Source organism: Cetorhinus maximus, chromosome 4, assembly GCF_964194155.1.
Source record: "Cetorhinus maximus chromosome 4, sCetMax3.hap1.1, whole genome shotgun sequence".
Taxonomy (NCBI): domain Eukaryota; kingdom Metazoa; phylum Chordata; class Chondrichthyes; order Lamniformes; family Cetorhinidae; genus Cetorhinus; species Cetorhinus maximus.
The window spans coordinates 101223684-101249017 of record NC_135882.1 but is presented as its reverse complement, the minus strand read 5'-3'; the positions used below and the strand labels follow the sequence as shown (position 1 = coordinate 101249017).

The 25334-nt window shown below is 39.3% G+C and overlaps 1 protein-coding gene across 4 annotated transcripts in view; it reads left to right on the top strand.

The window, feature by feature from the left end:
* mapre2 (microtubule-associated protein, RP/EB family, member 2) overlaps nucleotides 1-17564 on the top strand; it is a 106471-nt gene extending 88907 nt beyond the window's left edge. For all 4 annotated transcript variants that reach the window (XM_078540545.1, XM_078540546.1, XM_078540547.1 and 1 more), the window contains exons 4-7: nucleotides 8520-8727; nucleotides 12477-12616; nucleotides 15646-15798; nucleotides 15875-17564. In XM_078540545.1, coding sequence (XP_078396671.1) covers nucleotides 8520-8727; nucleotides 12477-12616; nucleotides 15646-15798; nucleotides 15875-15946 — 573 coding nt within the window. In that variant the 3' untranslated portion in view covers nucleotides 15947-17564. The remainder of the gene's footprint in view (nucleotides 1-8519; nucleotides 8728-12476; nucleotides 12617-15645; nucleotides 15799-15874) is intronic.
* Nucleotides 17565-25334: the final 7770 nt, after the last annotated feature.

The following is a 25334-nucleotide window of genomic DNA, read 5'->3' as shown; positions in this document are numbered from 1 at the left end:
GTGTGAGGAGCTGTAGCTGAGGTAACTGTGGGCGGAGGCAAAGGAACTGAGAGAACGGGATGGAGTCCTTACAGGAAGCGGGGTGTGAGGAGCTGTAGTCGAGGTAGCTGTGGGTGGAGGCGAAGGAACTGAGAGAACGGGATGGAGTCCTTACAGGAAGTGGGGTGTGAGGAGCTGTAGTTGAGGTAGCTGTGGGCGGAGGCGAAGGAACTGAGAGAACGGATTGGAGTCCTGGGGACATCGTTTAAAGTTGAGTTGTTAAGGAGATTTGTACAACCTTTTCTAAATGAGTGATAATCTTTTCCATGGTTCTATCATTGGGGATGCTGGAAACGAAAGCCATTGCAGGTGTTAAAGCAAGATGAATTCCTATTAAGGGAATTTAGGCCCTGCTAGTCATGTCTTTTTTGTAAGCAAACAAATGAATGTTTAAAGGAAGGCTAGAAAAACCTCTGCCTAAAACATTACTATGTTGTTAATGCCCTACCACACAAAATGGGCGCTTTTGTGTGAACACAATTTGCCAGCAAAATGAGGTGGACAGTAAATCCATCCGACTCCTTAGAACGCTGAAGTGTGAGAGCAAATATCATTGACAAGCATTTGCTTACCTTGGCCTTTAGAATCAAAAAATTGTAGAGTGGTAAATTTCTTCTGCCATGTGTCCATCCATTCTACCAGTCTTGTGATGTCCTCTTGAAGTTTCAGTATCCTTCTTAGTTCATAAACTTTTAAATTTGTGTCATCTGCAAATTTTGAAATTGTGCCATGCACGCCCACATCTAGGTGGTTAATATAGATCAAGAAAAACAGCAGCCCTACCATTGACCCTGGGAACCCTATTGTACAAGTTCTTCCAGTCCAAGAGAACAACTGTTCACCTCTATTGTGTTTACTTCCCTCAGTATGCTCGGCTGCATATCTTCTGGTCCTGGTGATTTATCAATCTCAATACAGCCAGCCTGTCTAATACCTTCTCCTTATCAAATTTTAGCCCAACCTATGTCTCAACTACCTACTCTTTCACTCTGACTCCTTGATAAATTATAACTTTGTATCTGTCTTTAATACCTCTGCCACCAAGCGTAAATCCACTTTTTGGCTCCTAATTGGCCCCACTCCCCCTTCCTACCACCCTGCCTATTTGCGATTTTATAGGGTGAATTTTATGGCCCCCTGCTGGGTCTGGGGGAGCATGTAAAATATAATAGTTGGCTAGCCCACCCTAGCATACTGAGGTCCTTAACTACCCAAGGGCCTCAGTAAACCTTCACTGCCATGATATGCTGCACAGTGGAAGGCAGGCAAGATTGGGAAGCTTTCTTTTTCACCATCTGAGGCAAAAAAGCGGGAAGCAAGGGGTACCTGCTTTGGAGTGTGTTCTGTGCACATCTGGGACACGCCCCCAAGATGATTACCCCACCCCTAGCCTCCAAAACCCAACACCCCCACCCCTCCCTAGCGTGCCCGATCTCTCCCTGCCCAAAAGGCCTGAACTTGCCTCACTGTGGTCTCCATGCTGTTCTCTTCAAGGAACTGCTTGCAGTCCCTGCAAGTTCTGGCACTGTTGGAACTGCAAGGGCAACCATTGATCAGATTGGCCAGCAGCTCTCAAGGGCAAGACTTGCTTCCAATGAGCGGTGGAAGTCCCACTTTCAGCTTGTTAAGGCCATCTGCAGCATATTATTGCTGCGGGGTGGCCTTCTTTAACACCAGTTGGTTTGCAATCAATTGTTTTAAGTGGGAGGGGGGAACGGGGTAAGCAATATGCCCCTCCCCCCATCATGTAAAATTCACCCCATGGTTTTCTTTTTCTGTTACCTACCAGTCTATTCTCATGCTCTCTCCTTTGCTTCTCTTATTTGTTTTCGCACTTCCACTCTGAACATTTTCTATTCAGCCTGGTCCTCAGTTGTATTATCCACATGACATCTGTCATATACACCCTTTTTCTGCTTCATCTGACTCTCTCTCTCTCTCTCTCTCTCTCTCTTGCGTCATCCAGGGAGCTCTGCATTTGTTTGTCCTACTTTTAACCTTTGTAGCAAGGTTTCTCAAACGATATCCTAATTAAAGTCAGCCCATTGTTCCATTGCAGTTTTGCCTGCCAATTTTTGATTCCAGTTTATCTGGGCCAGGTCCGTGTTTACCCCATTGCAGTTGGCCCTACCCCAATTAATTATTCTTACCCTGGATTGCACCTTTTCCATTGTAAACATAGACCTTATGATACTAAGATCACTAAATGCTTCTCCACTGACACTTGATCCACTTGACCCATCTTATTTCCCAGAACCAGATCAAACATCGCTTTTGGTCCAATGAAGGAGGAGACATAGTGATCTGGAAAATTCTCTTGAACACACTTCATAAACTCTTTCCCTCTCTGCCCTTTGCCAGTCTAATTCCAGTCTAAACTAGGATAATTAAAGTCCCTTGTTATAACTACTCTTGTAATTCTTGAGCCTCCCTTTAATTTCCTTATAAATGTCTTCCCCTATATCCTTCCACTGGTTGGTGGCCTATAAAATATATGCAGTAGTGTATTAGTACTTCTGTTGTTTCTTAGCTCTAGCCAAATCCAGACTGTCCTTGATCCCTCTAGGATATCCTCTGTAATGTTCTACTTAATCCTTAGCTTGAGCTTAAGCTGATCAAAGTATTGATCCTTTTGAAGACAGGCATTTTGTATGTTATCTCCACAACTCTTGATAAAATAACAAGTAGAGTCTCCATTTTAACCTAACATGCCTGGTGATAACAGGTTGTGTTTAGATTGGCTGCCCAATTAACAAAATCAAAAACCATACAGAGGTCAGTGAAAACAGTCAATGTGAGAATACCTTGAGTCTTGTAGTGGGCCACTATACTTCATAAAACTGTAACGTGACTTGTACATTCCTTATGAGAGCAAAGTGTTCCTCCCTGCGATTCTACTAGAAACCTGCACTATGCATGCCAATGGCCAACTGAAGATTCTAGGTATCTTTCAGGCTTACTGGGTTTCTCCCTTTGTGGATAGAGGCCATAATTCCACTCTGATTTCCATTCTTCTGACAGAATCCTATTCATTTAGCTTCAGATAAGCCAGCTCCAAAGCAAAGTAGTGGTTTCTTCACTATTTTCTAAGATAATTGTAATTCATTTTGTTAATTGTGTATCAATTGGGTATTAATTGCATTCAGGTATTAATTGGGATTCCACCGATGCTCATTCGTGTACATATATGCCTGATTTATGTATGTAGTGGGGCCAAAGAGGGATTTTTTTTTGTGTTTTGGCAGTGTACAGTATACAACATGTGTCTCTGTGAATAAAAACTTGCAAGTGAACAAAGACTAGGCTCCAGTGTTCAATCCTTCACCTGGCTATCTAAGTTTGACACACTCTTCTTCCTCCTTCAGCAAGAAAAGCAATAAAGTTCTGACATTTAGCACAAATTTTACCATAACTCTACCCAGAATATTCCATATCAATCTGCTGCATGTTGCCTCTTGATATTTACATGTTCTTTTCAGTGCAGTTTGCATCAGCAGTCTCTGCAGTATATCTCTGCCAGAGAAACTGAGCCACGTGATTTCTTCTTTGGTGCACCGTGTGCTGATCATGACTCATTAGGGGCCCATGTGATTGTGTGCACGCACTGGCTCCACCCAGGGCAAAGGAGAACTATGGCAAATTTTGGGAAACTTCGGGAAAGGTGCAAGAGGTAGCATTGGGAAGTACTTATTTTTATCAGCAAATACTGACATAATTTCATGAAGAATTGATCGTCAGTGTGAAATTATGATGGCTGACACGTGTGCATTCCAGAGACTTAACCTGGAAAATACTTGCATTGTTTGGTTCAATGCCACAACAGTTACTGCATTTACCCACTGAACTCCCAACATTTCTTAAAGCATATTTTAATATAATTATTGTTCATTAATGTTTATAAATTACAGGGAGTAAATAGCTAAAATGTGATCAAAAAGTTAAAGAATTGTATTCAGAAACAGGCCACTAATTCTTGTAATATTTAGAAAGTATGTGTTTGTGCGGACTTCAGAATATCCTCCAGATTGCAGCCCCTTCCCTTATTGACAAAGAGCAGCTATTTTTAACCTTGTTACAGCAGAATTGTTCAAAATAACAATGAAATTATTTTATCATCAGTCTGCTGATTACAAACTAACACAATAGCATTTAACATAAAAGGAGAAATTCCAAGGTCTTCTGTAAGCATTCAAATAATAAAACGTGGTAAAAGAAAGGGTAGGGCTAATTAGAGGTAAGAGGAGACTTGTATGTGGAGGCAGGAGAAGTAGCGGAGGTATTAAACAGGTACTTTGCATCTGTCTTTACAAAGGAAGAGGATGCTACCCAGGCCAAGGTGAAAGAGGAAGTAAGTGGTACACTCAGGGAATTTACAATTGAGGAGGAGGAGGAATTAGGCTATCTTTACTTAAAATTGATAAGGTAGACTCGATGAGATGCATCCGAGGATACTGAGAGAGGTGAGAGTGGAAATTTCAGAGGCACTGGTGATAATCTTCCAGTCTTCCTTTGACACAAGGGTGGTGCCAGAGGACTGGAGAATTGCAAATGTTACATCCTTGTTCAAAAAGGGGCTCAAGGTAATGCCGGCAACTACAGACCAGACAGTTTGACTTCACCGCTGGGAAACTTCTGGAAACTATAGTTCGGGACAAAATCAATAGTCACTAAGACAGGTGTGGGATAATTAAGGAAAGCCAGCATGGTTTCATTAAGGGAAAATCATGTTTAACTAACTTGCTGGAGTTTTTTGAGGAGTTAACAGAGAAGGTTGATAAGGGCAAAGCTGCTGATGCGATGTATATGGATTTTCAAAAGGCATTTAATATAGTGCCACACAGTAGACTTGTGAGCAAAATTCTAGGTCATGGAATAAAAAGGAAAGTAAGCACTTGGGTAAGAAATTGGCTGAGTGACAGGAAACAGAGAGTAGTGATAAATGGTTGTTTTTCAGATTGCAGAAAGGTTCTGTAGTGGAATTCCCCAGGGGTTGCTGTTGGGACACTTGCTGTTCTTGATATATATTAATGACCTAAACTGGCGTGCAGGGCATGATTTCAAAATTTGTGAATGATACGAAGATTGGAAGCATTATCAGCTGTGGTGAGGATAGTGTTGAACTTCAAAAGCACATAGATATATTAGTGGACTGGACAGATAAATGGCAGATGAAGTTCAATGCAGAAAAGTGTGAGGTGATTCATTTTGGCAGGAAGAATGTGGAGGGACAGTATAAAATAAAGGAAGAACTCTAAAGGAGGTACAGGAATAAAGGGATCTCTGTTTATATACACAAGTCATTGAAGCTGGCAGGGCATGTTGAGAGAGCAGTTAATAAAGCATATGGTATCCTAGGTTTTATTAATAGGGGCATTGAGTACAAGAGTAAGGAGGTCATCTTAAACTTGTATAAGACACTAGTTAGCCTCATCTGGAATACTATGCCCAGTTCTGGGTACCATACTTGAGGAAGGATGCGAAGGCGTTGCCGAGAGCACATAGGAGATTCACAAGAATGATTCCAGAGATAAACAACTGTAGCTATGAGGATAGATTGGAGAGGTTGGGTCTGTTTTCCTTGGAGAAAAGAAGGATGAGAGGAGACTTGATGCAGGTATTCAATATCCTGAGGGGTATGGACAGGGTAAATAGTGAGAAACTTTTCCCATTCACGAGAACATCAAGAACTAGAGGCCACAGATTCAAAATATTGGGCAAAAGGAGTAGAAGTGATGTAAGGAAAAACATTTTCACCCGGAGGGTGGTTGGAGTCTGGAACGAGTTTCCTGAAAGGTCGATGGCAGGTTTGATCGAGGCATTTAAAAGGGAATTGGACTGATTTCGGAAAAGAGACAATGTGTAAGGTTACGGGTATAAGGCGTGGTTTTAGGGGGAATGCTCTTTCAGCAAGCCAGTGCAGACTCGATGGGCTGAATGGCCTCCTGCACTGTTATGATTCTGTGACAGTAGAATTCTCCATAATTTACTTGTGGTTTTGGCAGAGGGGACCTGTGCTGTTTTTGTCCCAACACTGGTGTGTGGCCAGAGCTCAGTAAACAGCACTGTTGAGTTATGACCCCATTGAAAGTTTAGTATCGTGGGGTATATTGCTCTTATCTGTTTTTCTCCAAGATACAGTACTACTTACTTGGTTTAGTCTGTAGAATATTCCTTCTTTGCCCTTGTTGAATCCTTTATATGTATGGCGAACACAACAGAGACCTAGGCATACCACTAGGTACAAGAACTCAAGAAATAGGAGCATGAGTGGACCATATGGCCCATCAAGCCTGCTCCAGCATTCAATATGATCATGGCTGATCTTGGGCTTCAACTCAATTTTTCCGTCCACTCCCCATATCCCTTGATTCCCTGAGTTACCAAAAACATGTCTCTCCCAGCTTTAAATGTGCTCACAATGGAGCATTCACAATCCTCTGGGATAGAGAATTCCAAAGATTCGCAACTGAGTGAAGTAATTTCTCCTCATCCTAGTCCTAAATGATTGGCCCCTTACCTTGAGACTGTGTCCCCGCGTTTTAAACTCCCCAACCAGCGGAAACAATCTCTGTCTACCTTATCGAGCCCCCTTCAGAATTTTGTAGGTTTCAAAGAGATTGTCTCTCATTCTTCTAAACTCCAGAGAATATAAGCCCAATTTACTTAGCCTCTCATCATAGGACACCAGGGATTAATCTAGTGAACCTTTGCTGTACCGCCTTCAATGTACCACCTTCAATGCAATGTATCCTTTCTTAAATGTGGAGACCAAACCTGCACACAGTATTCCAGATGTGGTCTCACCAAAATCCTGTACAATTGTAGCAAGACTTCTTTATTCTTTACTCCAATCCCAATGCAATAAAGGCCACCATACCATTTGCCCTCCTAATTGCTTGCTGCACCGAGCAAGCAATTAGGCATTTGGGGGAGGCAATGGCATAATGGTATTGACACTGGACTAGTAATCCAGAGACTCCCTTACAATAGATTCAAGCATGTATCCAACAACTGATGTTAGGCTAACTGGTCTGGAGTGTACCGTTTTCTCTCTCCTTCCTTTCTTGAAAAGTGATGTAACATTTGCCAACTTCCAATCTAATGGGACCGTTCCCAAATCTAAGGAATTTTGGAAAATCATAGCTAGCACATTCACGATCGCTGCAGCTATCTCTTTTAGAATCCTAGGGTGTAAGCCATTAGGTCCCAGGGATTTATTGGAATTTAGTCCCTTATGTTTTGCCAATACTTTTCTCTACTGATATTAATTTCTTTAATTTCCTCAGTGTTTTTAGCACCTAGGTTACTGTCTATTTCTGGTATGAAACCTTTGAAGACATATACAAAATATATGATCAATGCCTCTGCCATTTCCTCATTCCCCATGATAATTACTTCTGTCTGCTTCAAAGGGACCAACGTTTACTTTAGCTAGTCTCTTCCTCTTTGTGTACTTTTCTTATGATTTGTTTTTATGTTTCTGGGTAGTTTACTCTCATTCTGTTCTTTTGCTTGTTATCAACTCTTAGGTGACCCTCAAACTAATACATCAAGCTAATCCAAAAAAGTAATTTGCTGCTATTCCCTACTTCCTATCTTTCAGTCATATAAAATAACAGAAAATTCTATAAATGCACAACAGGGCTGTTGGCATTTAAATAAAAGACAGATTATTTTATTGGGAGCAGGCTTTTCCATAATTAATGGTGACTTAGGCAAAAATTAGATTTAGCTGTTTATTAATTCTTGCTATTGTCAATTCATACACTGTAAAAATCCATAAGGAGGATATTCAAAGTTGGTTTTCTGATACAAAGGTTATGACACCAGCCTACTCATAGGGGGGGGTGGAATTCAGTCCTGCAGTATGCAGCATACTACAGCAATGTAATTTTGTTCTGCACGCAATTCTGAAAAGACACTTCCTTTGCAATGCCACAGTAAAGCAACTTTCCATTAAAGAATCAAAGAAAGAACTTGTATTAGTCTAGCTCCTTTCATGACATCAGGGTCCCCCATAGCACTTCACAGAGGATAAAGTACATTTGAAGTCTCATCACTGATGTAATGTGTCTAAATATGCTGTTGTAATGTCATCTTCCTCCACAAACGTGCTTGCACTCTTTCATACTCTTTTTTGCCTTTCTCTTTATATGTTTGGCTTCTCCCTAACTGGAATCAGATTATTTTTAAAGAAACTAACCCAGTTATACTTTCATACGTAAGATGAAAATAAAAAACATAGCGCAAAGCTATGTCTCATTCCTTTTTTTGTGATTATTTTTTGTGAAGAAGTTGTAAGTCATGAAATTTTCTTGAATTGTACAATCTGATTATTGCCTGTTCTAATTTTGTGTATTTTGTAAGATGTTACATCTGGATTTGATACTGTGCACAGATATTCAAAGCCTGGCTTTTTAAAAATTTGGTTAGACTATATACATGTCATCAGATAAAATTGTACATTTCTTTTTATTCAGGTTATTCCAGTAGAGCGTTTGGTTAAAGGTCGTTTTCAGGATAACTTAGAATTCATCCAGTGGTTCAAGAAGTTTTTTGATGCAAACTATGACGGTAAAGAATATGATCCTGTGCTTGCTCGACAAGGTCAAGATGCTATTCCACCACCCAATCCTGGTGAACAAATTTTTAATTTGCCAAAGAAGGCAGTAAGTTCTCCAAGTGCAGGTAATAGCATTACATATTCATATATTACTTTGTGGTCTGTCATATTTAGACTTAACCGTATGTTGTCACCTCTGCATTCTTCTATTCATGCTATCTTGTTTATAATTAACCTTTTCAGTCTTTTCCTAATTGCGGTTTGTCTGTAGCAATCCTACCGGTCACCTCTGTGTCCCAGGTGTCCATGCTTGGTTGCTTCCTGTTCATTAACTTTGTGCTAGCTCTCAGTGACATCATCTGCAAACTGGATACATTTGCACATAAACACCAGTTACTACCAGTGCCCCTCTGCTGCCATCAACACTAGAAATATTTCTGTACTCTCCAGATGCTTAATGTTAAGCTCTGGATGAATCAGATTTCCTACAACTATAGATAAAACTGAAGCCACTTGTTTAATTCTTTGCAACACCGACATGCCTCAAGTATTAACTTGCTTGATTGCTTACTCAAATCGAGCCTGGTGGTATGCAGTTTTGCCACTCTGTTCAACCTTGAGCTTAACTTTGATGGGACCACATGTGAAATACAGAAAGATCGCCATCTTCTATCCCTGTAACATTGCCTACTTAGGCTTCAACTTCCTCCAGCTACCAAATATTGCTGAAACCCTTATTTATGCCTTCTTCATCTTATGGATTGATTCTTCAAATCCTCTTTACTTTGCATAGTTTCTGTCTTCCTGGCTTCCTTTCCCAGGTCAGTCTAGGAAAATAATTACCAACCAGGGCCTTATCTTTAAACTTGACCTCAGCTTTCAATGTTTTAATTCACTGCAACAACAGCCTCCATTTATATAGCACCTTTAACTTAATAAAATGGCCCGAGGTACTTCACAGGAGCATTATGAAGCACATTTTGACACTAGGCCACTTAAGGTGATATCAGGGTAGATGACCAAAAACTTGGTCAGCGAGGAAGGAGAGGTTTAGAAACCGAATTCCAGAGCTTAGGGCCTTGGCAGCTGAAGCCATGGTCACTAATTGTGGAGAAATTAAAATGGGGGATGCACAAGAGACCAAAATTAAGAGTAGTGCAGATATCTCTGAAGGTTCTGGGGCTAGAGAAGCTACAGAGATAGAGAGGGGTGAGGCCATGGATGGATTTGAAAACAATGATGAGAATTTTAAAATAGAAGTATTGCTTAACCAGAAGCCAATGTAAGTCGGTAAGCACAGGGGTGATGGGTGAACAAGCGTGTTGCAAGTAAGCAGCAGAGTTTTTGAATAATCTCTTGTTAATGGAGTAGGAATGTAGGAAGCTAGACAGAGGTGCGTTGGAATATTCATCTTTAGAGGAAAAAAAATGAGGGTTTTGGCAGAAGATAAGCCAAGGCAGGAGCAGACTTGGGCGATGTACAGATGAAGAAATATATGGTCTTAATGATGGCATGGATATGTGGTCAGAAGCTCATCTTGGAGTCAAATGTGACACCAAGGGTATGAACAGTCTGGTTTAGCTTCAGACATTTGTCAGGGAGAGATGGAGTGATGGCTAGGGAACAGAGTTTGTAGTGGGAACTGAAGGTGATGGTCACAACCATGATGGTTACAATTTTCCCAATATTTAATTGGAGGAAATTGTTGCGCATCTAGTGCTGGATGTCAGGCGACCACTCTGATAATTTAAAGATTTGGATAAGTTGAGAGGTGGTGGCGTGGTAGTGCTGGGTGTTGTCACTGTACATGTGAAAATTAATGTTTTCAGATGATGTCATTGAAGAGCAGCATGTGAATGAGAAATAGGGGGCCAAGGATATATCCTTGGGAGACGTCAGAGATACTGGAGCATGAGAGCAGAAAGAAAAGCCCCATAACCTTCAGAAATATCTGCACCATTTTGGTCTCTTGTGAATCCCCCATTTCAATTCATCCACGATTAGATGGAACGGAATCAAGTGCTTGCAGTCCCACCCACCTAGATGACACTGGAAAGCTGTTTGAGGATGTTCTGGTCAACCATGTTAAAGGCTGCAGACAGACCAAGAAGGCCACAACTGCAGACTGTCATTTGTGACTTTAAGAACTGATTTGGTATTGAGTTGGGGTGGAAACCTGATTGGAAGGATTCAAACATGGATTTCTGGAAAAGATGCTATTAATAGCTACCTGTCTATGTATTATTCACATGCTTAGAATGTATCAAGATGGGAATGTATCAAGATTAAAGCAATTTTTTCACTAGGGTGGGCCTCCTGTTAGAACAAACTATTGAGAATCAAAGGGGGCAGGTGCAAGACATTGTCAGGATGTGGCAAAAGATGATTTCTGTGACACTTATCAGTAATGATTACATGGGAGATAACAAGTGCAACTCAAAATCTCCAGATATTTTCTTAATTGGAACTGCAGCAGCTTTAAAATGTCTCCAATTGGTTTGGTCTTGGACAGCAGTTTTGTATGCAAGTCCTGAGGTAGAAGAGACCAGTATGAGGTTCCATACCATCTGTGGTCATCCAATAAAATTCCTTTCAGATAAATTTAACTTTATTGGCGTGATGGATGGTCAGACAAAATGTCATGGTAAATATGTTAGTATTGACCTGCATCTAACTTTAGTCAGTCTGTAGACAGCATGTGGATTAATTCTCATACCCTTTATATTAAAATGTGTGTGCAGTTTGGTAGATTTGCATTAGATTTTCCCCAAATTCTAAGTCTACTGTTCTTTCTGTGGTTTATTTCAATACATTTGTTCTTGGAATGTGAATGATAAACTATTACTTTATTTCTACACATTTGTCAATAATTGAAGAATTATCTTCCATATTTCTTGTTCTCTTACCATTAATTTGGAATTGGTCTGTGATTCCTCCTGCTTTCTATCTATCTTACCATTAACTTTACATCATTAGTATGAAGTTTTTGCAAGTGTTAGATGTTTAACAGTTGTAACATATTATGGTTTAACCAATAATTTTAGTTGATTTCCTCCTTTGTGCTATGAGGGGATGCCTTTTTGTACAGCACAGGAAGTTATGTGAAGAGAATAGGTATCCTTGTAATTTCCTGATCATATTTTAACTTCCACATGTTACGTTGAAATAATAAGGAATCAGTATTCAAGTAATGCAACTTGTATCAAATGTTACTTGAAAGTAATCAAAATCATTTTTTAATTAGCAGTCTGGGTTTTACATACAAACTATTTTTTCCAAGTCTCTCATAGAACCTCTAATGACAACTGAGGAAACCAGATTAATGATGTAGTTCTCAGTCACATAATGTTAAAGATGCCAAGAAGAATAAGTATTTGGTCCACTTCCCCCACCAATCATGAGCTGTTTAAATAGTTTACAGAAGGACTAATTTTGATTCACAGAGGTATAATTTTTTTTGCAATTTGTGGCTATAAATAGCCGTTATTTCCAACTAAATTCTACTGGGCAATATCTAATGTTATAGGTGAAAACCTCTGAAAAGAATTGAAAGCCGCCTCACATAACTGGGTAGTATTAAAGTACCTTCCATGCAGTTTTTGTTGCTTATTATTTTCAATTATGTTTCCCAGGAGAAAAATATTCATCGAGATATCATTTTAACTTGCAAGAATATCCAAATTTTGGTCCTTTAACATGAGTCATAACTCAGACACTTTTTTAATTCCTTATCAAGTCAAATGAGAACTGCACTGCTTCAATTGCATTTCAGATTGTAGATCATATAAACCTGCATGAAAGTGTGACTTGTGTATCAGAATTTACAATAATTAAAACAGTTGTTCAGGTGGTTCAATTTGTGCCCAAATGGTAGGTGCTGCTGCTCCAAAAAGCACTCCATCTCCTAAATCAGCGTCAACACCATCTAGGCCAACTTCAGCTCAAGCTAGAAAGGCACCAGGAGCAAAAAGTGGTGGTGATGCAGAATCACATATTGCACAATTGAATGAGCAGGTATGTGATAGTAAATCTGAACTTTCCAGTAATTATCTACTCAGAATTGATGAATACTATCAGGGGTTTAGTTGAAGTTTAATCCTGATGAACATAAAATGGGTAAGGAATTATTCATTGAGTAAGGTATTTTAGATTTTCTTTCCTCCCTATATCTCCCATGTCAGACTTCAGATGCATTCAGGCCAGCAGTTCACTGGCAGGGTTGCTGCTGTTCGTGTCATAGAGTATGTCCTCACTTGCCAACCTTGGGATTGATCATTATCTCCCCTGCACCCAAAACCTGCCAACCTCCTCTAAAAGCTCCCACCCCCTGCCCCACAAGCCCCCAGTCCCTGTTGAGAAGCAAGCTTGTTCTCAACATGATACTGGAGATTTCTGCAAATTCATGGCATGATCCTTTGAGTTGTGTGGATAATATAGTTGGGGCTTAAATGGGAGCTTTTGTAATCTATTGATAAAGCCAATTTTAATACCACATCAATATAAAAGCAAAATGCTGCGGATGCTGGGAATCTGAAATAAAAAGTCCTGGAAAAATTCAGCAGGTCTAGCAGCATCTGTGGAGAGAGAAGCAGAGTTGATGATTCAAGTCCAATATGACTTCTTTGGTTCCTAAGAAGAGTCATTCGACTCAATGTTAGCTCTGTTTCTATCTCCACAGATGCTGCCAGACCTGCTGAATTTTTTCAGCACTTTACTTTTTTTTTATTCATTCATGGGATTATTAAATATCACATCATATTGATAAATGTTAGTTTGTATTGAAGTAAAAATTGATAATGGGAAGGGTTTAATATTTTTTCTTTTCAGTAGATTTTAGGTTTGACTTAACATCTTTATTCTATGTGCTGTAGAACCAATTTGGATCTTTGAAGCTGCTGGATTACATTTGTAAATGCGCCAAATTGGCAAAAATTTATTTTCTTCCTCAATGTTGTAATAGCCAATGCCATTATTTATATTTAAAACTAATGGACTAATGGAGCAGGTCTTAGCTTTTAAGTCTCTGTGGCATTTAAAAAGTACTGGATTAATGCAAAGTTGCAATAAGAGAGATACTTATGATATAGCAGATTACAATACCTTTTAGATTTGTTCCTCCTCAGTATTCTTAACTTCTGATTTTTTTTTTTTACATTTATCAACTGCCCTAATTAAGGCAGTAGAATTTGCATAGAATTAATTCCACTTCTGAATTGGACTTGATTAGTATGTTTAACAGGAAGGAGCCAAGCATAATTAAGATACTGTATGAAAAGAGGGTAAGTATACTTGGCTGCTTTTGAATACCTTCTAGTGATTGGATACACCAGCATTCCAGAAATTTGTCGTACAAAGTATTTGCTTGTTTAAGCTGACCACTAACTATGGTGGTAATGTGTAATCTGGTAACACCCAGATGCATGTTAAGGTGGTTGTGTTACATCATACAATTGGCCTGGGCAAACGTCGTGAGAGATTGGCTCTCTAGACTACAATATTGCTGGATGTTTAATTGAATTATGGTTATTCTTCGTTCCAAAATATGATGCTGTAGGTTGCCCAGGGTAGCCATGAAAGTTTATCTTGTTCCCTAGCATGGAGGGGGCGGTAAAGTGGGTGGCATGCACTTATTTGAGACACCGACTTACAAAGTCTGCCATTGTGCTTAGTGTGCATACGTAATTGGCCATGTGATTGAGTGCTAATGACTCTGTCACTTGCTGCATCTTTGAAAAATTGTGACCAGGTAAATAGAATACGGACTCAACCACAGGCATTTCAATTTAAATTTTCACGCTCTCAAAATGACTGCTTATGGTGTTTGAATAAGCAGACAAGAGAGAACCACCTGTTGGGGGAGATCATTTCTTTTATGTAGCCTGCTAAGGTGAATCACCTTAATGTCCCAAATATTGTCATGCAAATATATTTTGGAAGATGGATGGGAGCTGTCACTTCACTTCTTTCTATTAGAAAATTGAATAAAGCAGCTTTATGATTGCATAATGTTGGGAATGTTGGTCACATTGTCATGACGCTCAGTCTTCTGCATAAGAGCAGAGTCTCCATATGGTTTCATATAAATGTAAAAATCAAATAATACAGATGCTGGAAATCTGAAATTAAGAACAGAAAAATGCTGGAAATACTTAAATCTGGCTGCGTTTTGGAGAGGAAACCAGAGTTAATGTTTCAGGTCTGTGAACTTTCATCAGAACAACAGACCTAGTCTTGAAATGGTAACTGTTTCTCTCTCCACAGATGATGCTTGACCTGCTGAATATGCTCAGCATTTTCTGGTCATATAAATGTAGTCTGGGTAAAATTGAAATGAACAAAGGCCAGAATGGATTGTGACAATGCAATCATAGCAATATAAGGGGAGGCGGTGGCATAGTGGTATTGTCACCGACTAGTATTCCAGAGACCCAGGGTAATGCTCTGGGATTCAGTAAAAATCTGGAATTAAAAGTCTGATGAAACCATTGCCGATTGTCGTAAAAACTTATTTGGTTCACTAATGTCCTTTAGGGAAGGAAATCTGCCATCCTTACCTGGTCTGACCTACATGTGACTCCAGACCCACAGTAATGTGGTTGACTCTTAAATGCCCTCTGAACAAGGGCAATTAGGGATGGGCAATAAATGCTGGCCTAGCCAGTGATGCTCACATCACATGAATGAATAAAAAAAATGGACCTGGAGAGTGAAACTCATTTAGTATACCTCCTTCCAAACCCAAGATGCACATTATACTTCAGATTATTTTACATTGAAAATTCAATAGTGATGGTGAAATGATGAATTATCTTTCTGGAGAGATCTGCTGGCAATAGATGTGGAGAGAACAACCTCCTCTGCTCAAGTTATCAGCAGTAATCTAGGATCTTATTTAACCTGAATATATTGTAATGCTAAATATATGTCTTGAAAATTAGTTGGATTTTTAAAATTAGCTTTTCTACTTGTAGGTAAACCATTCCTGAGATTCTGTTTGCAATAATTTTGGTCCATTAATTATTGTATTTTTCACATGTGAGCAGGTGAGTTCATTAAAACTCGCACTTGAAGGAGTTGAGAAGGAGAGAGACTTCTACTTTGGGAAACTGAGAGAAATTGAACTTATCTGCCAAGAACATGGACAGGAGAATATTGACCTTGTTCAGCGACTCATGGATGTGCTATATGCCACCGACGTATGTACAGTTTTTACAATTTATTTGCAAAAGCATGTAGAAATATTGTATGTATTAATATATTTCTAAATTACAGGAGGGATTTGCAGTGCCAGATGAAGGTCAGGTACAGGGTGAAGAACTGACTCAGGAACCAGAAGAATATTAATTGACAACATAAGTATTCACTTCAGAATGAAGAGCACACTGAGGACTTCATGGAATGAATTGCTTCAGTTTGAACATTAGCATTTTATCTTCCATACTCTGCAACAGCAAAGTACTGTATTCCGTACCCATTATCTTACCACCATACATTTGCAGCAATTATCTTTCAGTAGAGAAAAAATGTGGTAATTTTGGGGCTAAATTAACACTTTGCATTATGGCTTACATTTTAGGCAGAAATATGGTTTCACAAAATTATTGATTTCAAAAGTTTGGTATCCACCAATGAAAGTTTTATGAAGTATGTTTGGTGAACAAAAACGCAGTATTACAAATTCATACTTGTCCTGTATATTTTTCATGAAACCTGCTACGTGGAGAGCAAACCATCACACTTGCATTCTGCACATTACACAGGCAATGATTGTCAGCCTATTTATATATGAAAACACCACTGAAGGAATGGATTCTTAGTTCTGTGTAAAGAAAGTCTTATTAAGCTGTAACTCACTTGTTTTGAATTAAATATCCACAATTTGTCGCATGATGGGGTAGATTTGTTTTCAAAAAGTAAATAATTGCTATTACTTTTATCTTTCTACTTATTTAATAATAAATTGGTTGTGTGTTTATATTCGTGGTCTGTGTATAAAGGTCTTCATAAGAGAACTGTTAATGCAGTGATATAGTGCACATGTAAAATCACATTCATCAGGAGCTCAAGTATTTAGATCGTCAAAAAGAATATTCTGACTGCTATCACTGTCACATTTAGACAGCAGAAAAATGAAGAGAATAATAGTATATACATGCAGGCTGGATATGAGCTGGAAACTGCATCGATGCTAACAAAGATACCAGAGTTTGAATGACAGTTGCATATCAGCTTTCCCTTGAGGCAAGACTTATTAGGCTTTGACTAATTATAGAGTCCTTAAGGAGGCCATTTGGCTAATCAAGTCCATGCTGGAAATCTGTCAGAAAACTGGGGAGTTATCCTACCTGCACTAATCATACTAATTAGTGAGTAATCCAAGGAGTAACATTCAATAATTCTGCAGCAATAAATGTGGAATTTATTGACTGAAGAATATAGTGTGGATATTGAAGGGAAGAAATGAAAGGTCATTTTACAAAGCATTATATATGCAAATGAAAATCATGCTTGGGGTATATTAGTAGTATAGAAAGAGAAATCCATGTTTCAACTGACCAGTAATAGCAAAATCTGTTAGATATGTACATATTGTACTCCTCTTTTGTCTGAATTTAATACACGGGTTATGTATAAGAAAATATATGTACATTTCCATCATGAGTTTGTTCTCGTGTTTGTATCTTGTTTTTTTAAATTCATTTTTCACTCGAGCTGTTCAAAAAAAAACAATTGTAATGGATCTGTAAACTGTAACTAGGCTACTTTTGATGTTTTAAGTATACAGAAATGTAGACTATTCTGCTTCTAGTTTATCTATTCCAGTTGCAGAATTGAATAATGCATTAAACTGTACATTATTTTTAATACTTTGCCGTTATTTGGCAAATTTCTTCCACCAAAAAGATTAGGTATTTGGCCTGCGATTCTAAGGGAAAATAAATCTAAACTGCATTATCTCAAACTGAAGCTTCACAGATTTTATTGGAGGATGGAGAGTTCCAGATTCTAGTTTTCTGTGTGAAGAAGTGCTTCTATTACTCCTTCACAGCCTATCTCTAATTTTAAGGTTGTTATTATTGTGCTAGACCCCCCCACCAGAAGAAATAGTTTTTATTCATCTATCCTATCAATTCTTTCAATCATCTTAAACACCTCAATTAAATCACCTAATTTCCTGTACTCCAGGGAATACAAGCCTAACTTATGCAACCTGCCCTCATAATTTAATGCTTTTAGACCCTGTGTTTTTTCTTTTTAAGCTGCTTTCATTTTACTTGAATGTTGGTAGATCACCCTTCTCCATCTCCTGTTGGTCACTCTTCTTCCATCCTGCTGTGTTTATGTCTCTCATCCTGCATCCTTTCATCTAGTCTTTGGCCTTCCTCTTCTCCTTCTTCCTGGCAGTCCCATCTTCATCATTCATCTCACCACATGCCCTCTTTCACTCAGCAATGTATAACCATACCATTTCAATCTCTTCTTGGCTACTTTCTTTAATGCTGTCACAATCTTCACTGACCTCCTGATGTACTGATTCCTGATCTTGCCCTTGCTCATCGCTCCACAGATCAGCTCAGATCATCTCAGCATCCGCATCACATTCATATCCAGTTGTTCTCACCTTAATGTTTCCAAAATTTCTACTTGAAATAATAAGGGTTGCTCTTACAACCTTCCTTTCAGTTTCAGTGATAGTTTTCTATCACATAATACCCCACTGCTGCTTAATTTCCATTTCTTTACTCCCACCTCCATACTTCCATATTCTGTCAGCAGTGATCCCAGGTACTTGAAACTACTCACTTTTTTGAAGTTTTTACTCATAATCTTCACATACTCTGACCCTCTTCCCTAGGCTCAAACTGATAGTCCATAGGTGTACTGATCTTAATGCCCCTGTCTTCCATTGCTTTTCCCCAGATACTCAGTCACGTTCTCATCCCCACCACATATCTCAATATCATCTGTAAACATTGACCATAGCTATGACACTTGGGAAGAGGCTCAGTGCCAATCCTTGATGCAGTCCAATTTTAGCTTAGAAACACTCATTCTGTCCCGCACACTTTATTTATTACTCATCCCTAGTTGCCCTTGAGAAGGTGGTGGTGAGCTGCCTTCTTGAACCACTGCAGTCCATGTGCTATAGGTACACCCACAGTGCTATAGGTACACCCACAGTGTTGTTAGGATTCCTTTTCTGAGACTTTGTAGCAGTTTGATCCAACTGAGTGGCATGCTAGGCCATTTCAGAGGGCATTTAAGAGTCACATGCCAGACCATGTAAGGATGGCAGATTTCCTTCCCTAAAGGGCATTTGTGAACCAGATGGGTTTTTACAACAATCAACAATGGTTTCATAGACTTTTAATTCCAGATTTTTATTGACTCCGTCTGCCATCGTGGGATTCGTACCTGGGTCCCCAGAGGATTCTACTGGGTCTCTGGATTACTAGTCTAGCGAAAATACCACTATGTCCTCACCTCCTCATGTCTGGTATTCTCTGTACATGTCCTGTAAGAGTCATATGTACTTCACAGGGACTCCACAAATTCGAGCGCATCACCTGACTTCCTCCCTAGGGGCTAGGTATCTGGTCATAAGCCTCTAGATTGAAGAATACAGTCTTCACGTTTAATTGGCCTTCCAGATATTTCTCCATCACTTGTCTCAAAACAAAAATGGCATTAATGGGCTTCTTCCGGATATGAATCCAGGCTGGATTTGCACCATCTTTCTACGCCTCTGGTCCATCACACTCTCCCGTATCTTGAAGGAATGTGAGTTAATTGTTTAGCCCTGGTATCATTCTGGTAAATTTGCACTGCACCCCCTTCCAAGGCAAATATATTTTTCCTGAGGTGCAGTACCCAGAACTGAATACTGTACTCTGAATGGGATCTGTCCAGAGTTTTACATAACATCTCTTCTAACTCTTTATATCCCAGCCCCAAACATTCAATTAGCATTTTTTTTCATCTGTTCACTAATCTTTTAGCAATTTTTGTACTTGGGTCCTTAAATCTCTGCTCCTCCACAGATCCTAGTCTTTTTTTTGCATTTTAGAAAATACTCTATCTAAAAAAGATAAATCAGAGATTCAACTCCATCTGTCACAGTTTGCATACTCATGTAATTTATTAATGTTCCTTTGCAACATTTTGCTCCCATCTACACTGTATGATTAGAGCAAATACATGTGTCTCTCCTCTTCCATCCAAATCATTTATAAACATACAGAAAAGGTGAGGCCCTAATAAAAATCCCTGGGGCACACCACTTGTCATATCCTGCCAATTGGAGTACATATGTATTATCCCTTCTAATCGATTCCGTACCAATGTTGATAAATTGCCTCCAATTCTCTGTATACTTATTCTGTTAAGTCAATTTTGTGGAACCTTATCAAATGTCTCAGGAAGTCCATATAAATAACATCTGTAGACACTTCATTATGTACCATGTTAATTACCTCAAAATTCAATTGGTTAAACATGACATACACTTTACAAAATCCATGCTATTCCTATATGTCATAAAAGATTGTACTGAATTATTTAAGACATATTTCTCAGCAAATGTTCTCTTAATCTGTATTCTGCTATTTAAAGAAAATTCAGTTCAGGCCTGCAGCATTTTTCTCTATCTTAACTGATTGCTATGTTTCACACCTAGATGAAATTGTTACAGTGAACCTATTTAAACCTGCAAACTATTTGTAAAAAAAAAAATCTGCATCTGCTGTCAAATTGACATTTTGCAACAGCTGGTGTATTCATATTACTACTTGGTTTGATTATGCATTGAAAACACTGGAGTTTAGGGTAGTTGCATGGTCCACATGCAAACCAGGGCCATGATTTACATTGTAATGTACTAGCAGTCCTAACTTGTTAGATTTATGCCTTTGAATATCATTTTTTGTTGGTGTGTTTATTCAGACTTTTGTTGTAGCCTGGTTAGATTAAGTTGAATATTGAAGCAATTATGCTTAAGTAATTGTTAAAGCAAGTACCAGTTAAAATAATCATCAGTCATTTAGCTGTAATTGATCCAGTACTATTGGATACATAGGGCTATTCCTAAATTATGTTGAAGGTCCCAGACTAATTTTTTAAGTGGAAGTCTGTTTTTATGAAAATTGGATGTTTTAATCAAAATCCTTGCAAAAAGTAGCACTTTTTTTAAACAAAAATGATCCTTTGCCTTTTCCCATCCAAAATTGGTACAAAAAGAGCTTGCACAGACTCAATGAGCTGTATAGTCACTACCTGTGCTGTATCGATTTGTGGAAAGGAATCTGTACCTGTGGTATAGGAAAGAATTGTTAAGAAGTTAGCGTCCACTTGCTCTAGATTTTTGTTTTCACCAGTGGCAGAGATGCAAAAGAGGATGAAATATTTATAAATGGACATAACTTATAGGCTGCTATGAAATTTAATTGAGTTTCTAATGTATGTTATTGGGGATTGATGTAAATGTTTTGTTTTTGTTTTAAAATTTCTAGTTGGCGCAGGATATTGTGTAGCATAACTTTGATAATACCAATGGGAGAACATATGTTTATTCCTGCATTTCTTTAGCCATTTTTCCTGATCCAATTGTCTCTCTAACCGAGGGAGATGCCTATAGTCCTTTGTGGATTATGGTTAATAACCTTACCTTTTTCAGAAGGATCCCAGCAGTGTTTTTTGCAGGGTTGTGAAAATCGTTCCAAGTATTTGATATGCCGTATCTCATTAGTTAGCTGAAGATCATGGATACAGACCGACCAGACACTAAGAATTGGTGCATGACAAAGGAAGGGTGAAAGCCAAAAAGAACTTAATTAAACAAATCCCTGTTTTAATTCAATGACTATGAAAACCTTTTTTTAGTGTAACAAATTTTTGTACAAAATATGAATATTGCCTCCCATTAGAAATAGCTCTCCTTGGGTACTCCAGTTAAATACAGTTGGTTTACTATGCTGTCTAACACAAAATTAGTTTAAATAGTTTTGCAGTAATTGTACATTAAAAGTTTTAGTGATACTTGTGTTGAAGCTTTGCCACTAACATTGTGCTTTGTTGTATGGATATATCCAATAATTGTCATGTCATTGCATAAATATTTTATATACCAGATTCTTTAGACTATGGGTGAAATTGTAGCACTAAGCCATACACCAAGAATATATTGGCGATCTAAAACCTAGCTGGCCATGGATAAATAATCCAGAGATTGAATTCAAATCCCACCGTGACAGTTTGAGAATTTGACTTGAGTTTTTTTTTGAATCTGGAAATAAAAATCTGCTGTTAGTAAAAGTGACCATAAAGCAGTCAGATTGTCATTAAAAACACAATTGAATGTTTGTTGGTCAGTGCAACTGTCAGTTTTCTGAAGCTTATCACAGCCAAACCAGTGGTCTTTTTAAGAGACTGCTGGATGTTACCATCAAACATGCAAGTGAAAAAAGAAAAATCCTCCCCTCCTTGGACTTGCTCACTGCCCTACACTTAGCATCACTAGGCTGATCCAGCTTCACCCACCAACACCCCCACCCCCCCTCAGGTCACTGGTACTAATGAGGCCAATAGACAGATTTCCTGTAGTCCTACCATGGGCCTTTAAGGCTGGTGTAGTATGCCCTGCTTGTAGGTCACACCCTTTAGGGGCATGATTCAATTTCTGGACAACACGCTGAATTAAACAAAACTTTTCTTAAACTTCCTTAAAAAAAGTACTGACATTAGAAATAACTTAATTCAAACTCTCTTCCTTCTTGGCTGCAGTGCATTTCTGCACGTTAAATGTAAGCGCTGACTGCTTTTAAGGACATGCTTTATGACATGTTAAGTCTGGACTCAGCTACACCAACAGGAATATGTTCGCTTAGAATTTTGTTGTTAAATTATTGGTTTGCAAAATGTTGCCTCCACTTTTTCATCTCACAGTTTCACAGTTTTTCTTTTACATCTGTGTGAAGTCAAACCAAACATGAAACAATGATTTTTCTTAACAAAAAGATTAAACAGTGATACGAGCACCTCATTTTCTCCCAAGACCGCGGCTTGTCTTTAGGGCAAGCAGGCTAAGAAACTGTTTCCAGGCCTCTGTCTCAGAGAAACATAAGCGTGCCCGAGGGATTACTGGTTTTTCCTCTTGGTGAAGGTAAGTAACTGGGTTGAAGAAAACAGACCATTCACATTATACTGCACATTTATTACAAGAATGCACGTCGCTGTTAATTCCTTTAACTTTAACTTGACTTCTATCTAATTTAGCCCATACTTACCTCTCTCCACTCCTTGTTGCTTAAAATCTCCCACCTCACCTTAAGCAATATTTTTCCTCCATTGCTAATCCATCCACGTGAAAACTACTATTGTTGCACATTATCCACTGCTTGCCCACCTCTGATTTAAAAAAAAACAATTTTCAGGTGATAACCTGCTTCCTCTTTATTCCTAAACTCCAGGGTCTCCTTCCTGGCACTCGCATCGAATGCCTCTTTCCCAATGCAATTTTTTACCACCTCAATACTCCCATATCTCAAAATGTTCATTGGCCACCCTCATCCTGCTGCTCCCTTAGTAGTCTTATACTTTGGAACCAGTGTTAAATACTGATAATCTCCCTAAATGTTCAGTCCCCCTTTGCTTCACCCAACCCTCTTATGGGTTGATGCCCTGGGGAAGCCATGACTTGATCCCCACTCTACCTCCCTCCCTTTAGCTGGTCAGTTTTTTAAGGTGTGGGTAACCTGTCCACCCCTTTGAAAATTTAAACTTCATCACTCGACAAATTCTTGAACTTTTCAACAGTGTTAATTGGTCTCAGTTGGGGGGAAAGAATGTGATTACTGTTCGGCTCTCTTCTCTCCCCCCCCCCCCCCCCCCCACCCTCCTCCCCCATCCTGGTGATTATTGCTAGCACCAGGATTGCCACCTTGATAGTGACACCCTGCCTGGCACTGGTTTTTTTGCCCCCCTCCTGCTCTGTGCCTGCCTTTGTGAGGCCCTGAAAATTCAGTGGAGATGAGTTGCAGTTATTGGAGTTATCCTCACAAGATAAGAATCTGTCCATTAGTTTCCTTGCTGCCCATCATGAAATGTGTATAAAGTATTTAATTTGATTATAAAAACTACTTTGTCCATAACTTGGGGATCATATCCATGAAATGTGTCCAAATTTTCACTAACCTGAATTGAAAAACCTACAAGTAACCACTGGCTGGTTTGGTTGAATAGATCATGTCCTTTCAAAGGTTGGAACAGTTGAATTCCGATGTGCTATGTCATGATCCTCTGCAGGCTAGGTACCCAAGCTCAGTCTTGCCCATTTCTACTCAAATGGCATTGCCATCGTTAAATTCCCAACCATTGATATCTTGGGGACCTCTGTTGGGCAGAAACTTGAACCAACCAAATAAACAGTGGAGAGGGGTTGTGTGGGGCCGGGCACTGACCCCATCAGCACCCCCGATCGGGTCAGCGCCGCCACGTGCTTGAAAGAGTGCAGAAATCTCCCTGAGGCAGAGATGCCTCAGGGAGATAAATTTTAAGGTTCAAAAATTTTAATTAAAAAAAATTAAGACGTCCCCTCATGTGACAGTGACAATGAACTTTAATGAAAAAGTTTATTTAATTTATAAACCCTTCATGAAATTCATCCTGCCTTAAGGTTGGATGGAGAGCTTTCTCAGTAGGCTTAATTAGTTAATTAATGGCCTTTGACAACTGAGTCGGCTGTGCGCCCACCGAACCGAAAATCCGACGTCACTCTGCTGCTTTTTACGCCTCAGCGAGTGGGCCCCATTCTCGCTCGCCGAGCCGAAGATTCAGCCCAGTGGCTAGAAAAACAGGACAGAAGCTGGGTTTTCTGTACTTAGAGACATTTCCACCATCTACAAGGCACAAATCACTTGCCTGGATGAGTGCAGCCCAATAACACTCAACAAGCTTGATACTATTCAGGACCTAGCAGTCTCTATCATTGGTGCATGGTGCCAGCGTCATTGTACCATCATTGCACTGCACCAATTTCCCAAGGTATCTCCCAAACCTGCAGCCTCTACCTCCTAGAAGGGCAAGGGCAGCAGGCATATGGGAACACCACCACCTACAAGATTGCCTCCAAGCCATAAAACAACATGACTTGGAAATATATCGTCATTCCCTCATAGTCAAAATCATGGAACTGCCCCCCCTAACAGCACTGTGGAACCATTTTCACCACATGGGCTGCAGTTGTTTAAGAATAAGGTACCTGACCACCACCACCTCAAAGGCAATTAGAGACACAATAAATGCAGGCCTTACCAGCGCTGCTCACGTCCTGTGATTGAATTTTTAAAAATCAGTATTTTCAGTTACTTATTCAGAAACTGTACTTCTTCCCTCTCAATTCTCTACCCAGTTCCCTCTGCCTTGCCAACCACCTCCTTTCAAAAATGTTTGCAAAATCCTTGGGCTAAGATTTGGCTAAAAAGTCTCACATGCAGTGGGAGGCCTGCATTTGGTTGGGAAGTCGTTTGTCACTGAGCAGGCTTTGCTGTGTCTCTTTAACTCAGCCATAGAATTAGCATCCTGGCCAATCAGGCAGTATGAAGTACCAGATCTATCAAAGGAAGGATTTCTAGTTAAAAGGGCCCTGAACGGCTAAGTTCACAGAATCATAGAGGTCTACAGCACTGAAAAAGGCCCTTCAGCCCATCAAGTCTGCTCTGGTCAAACAAGTACCTAA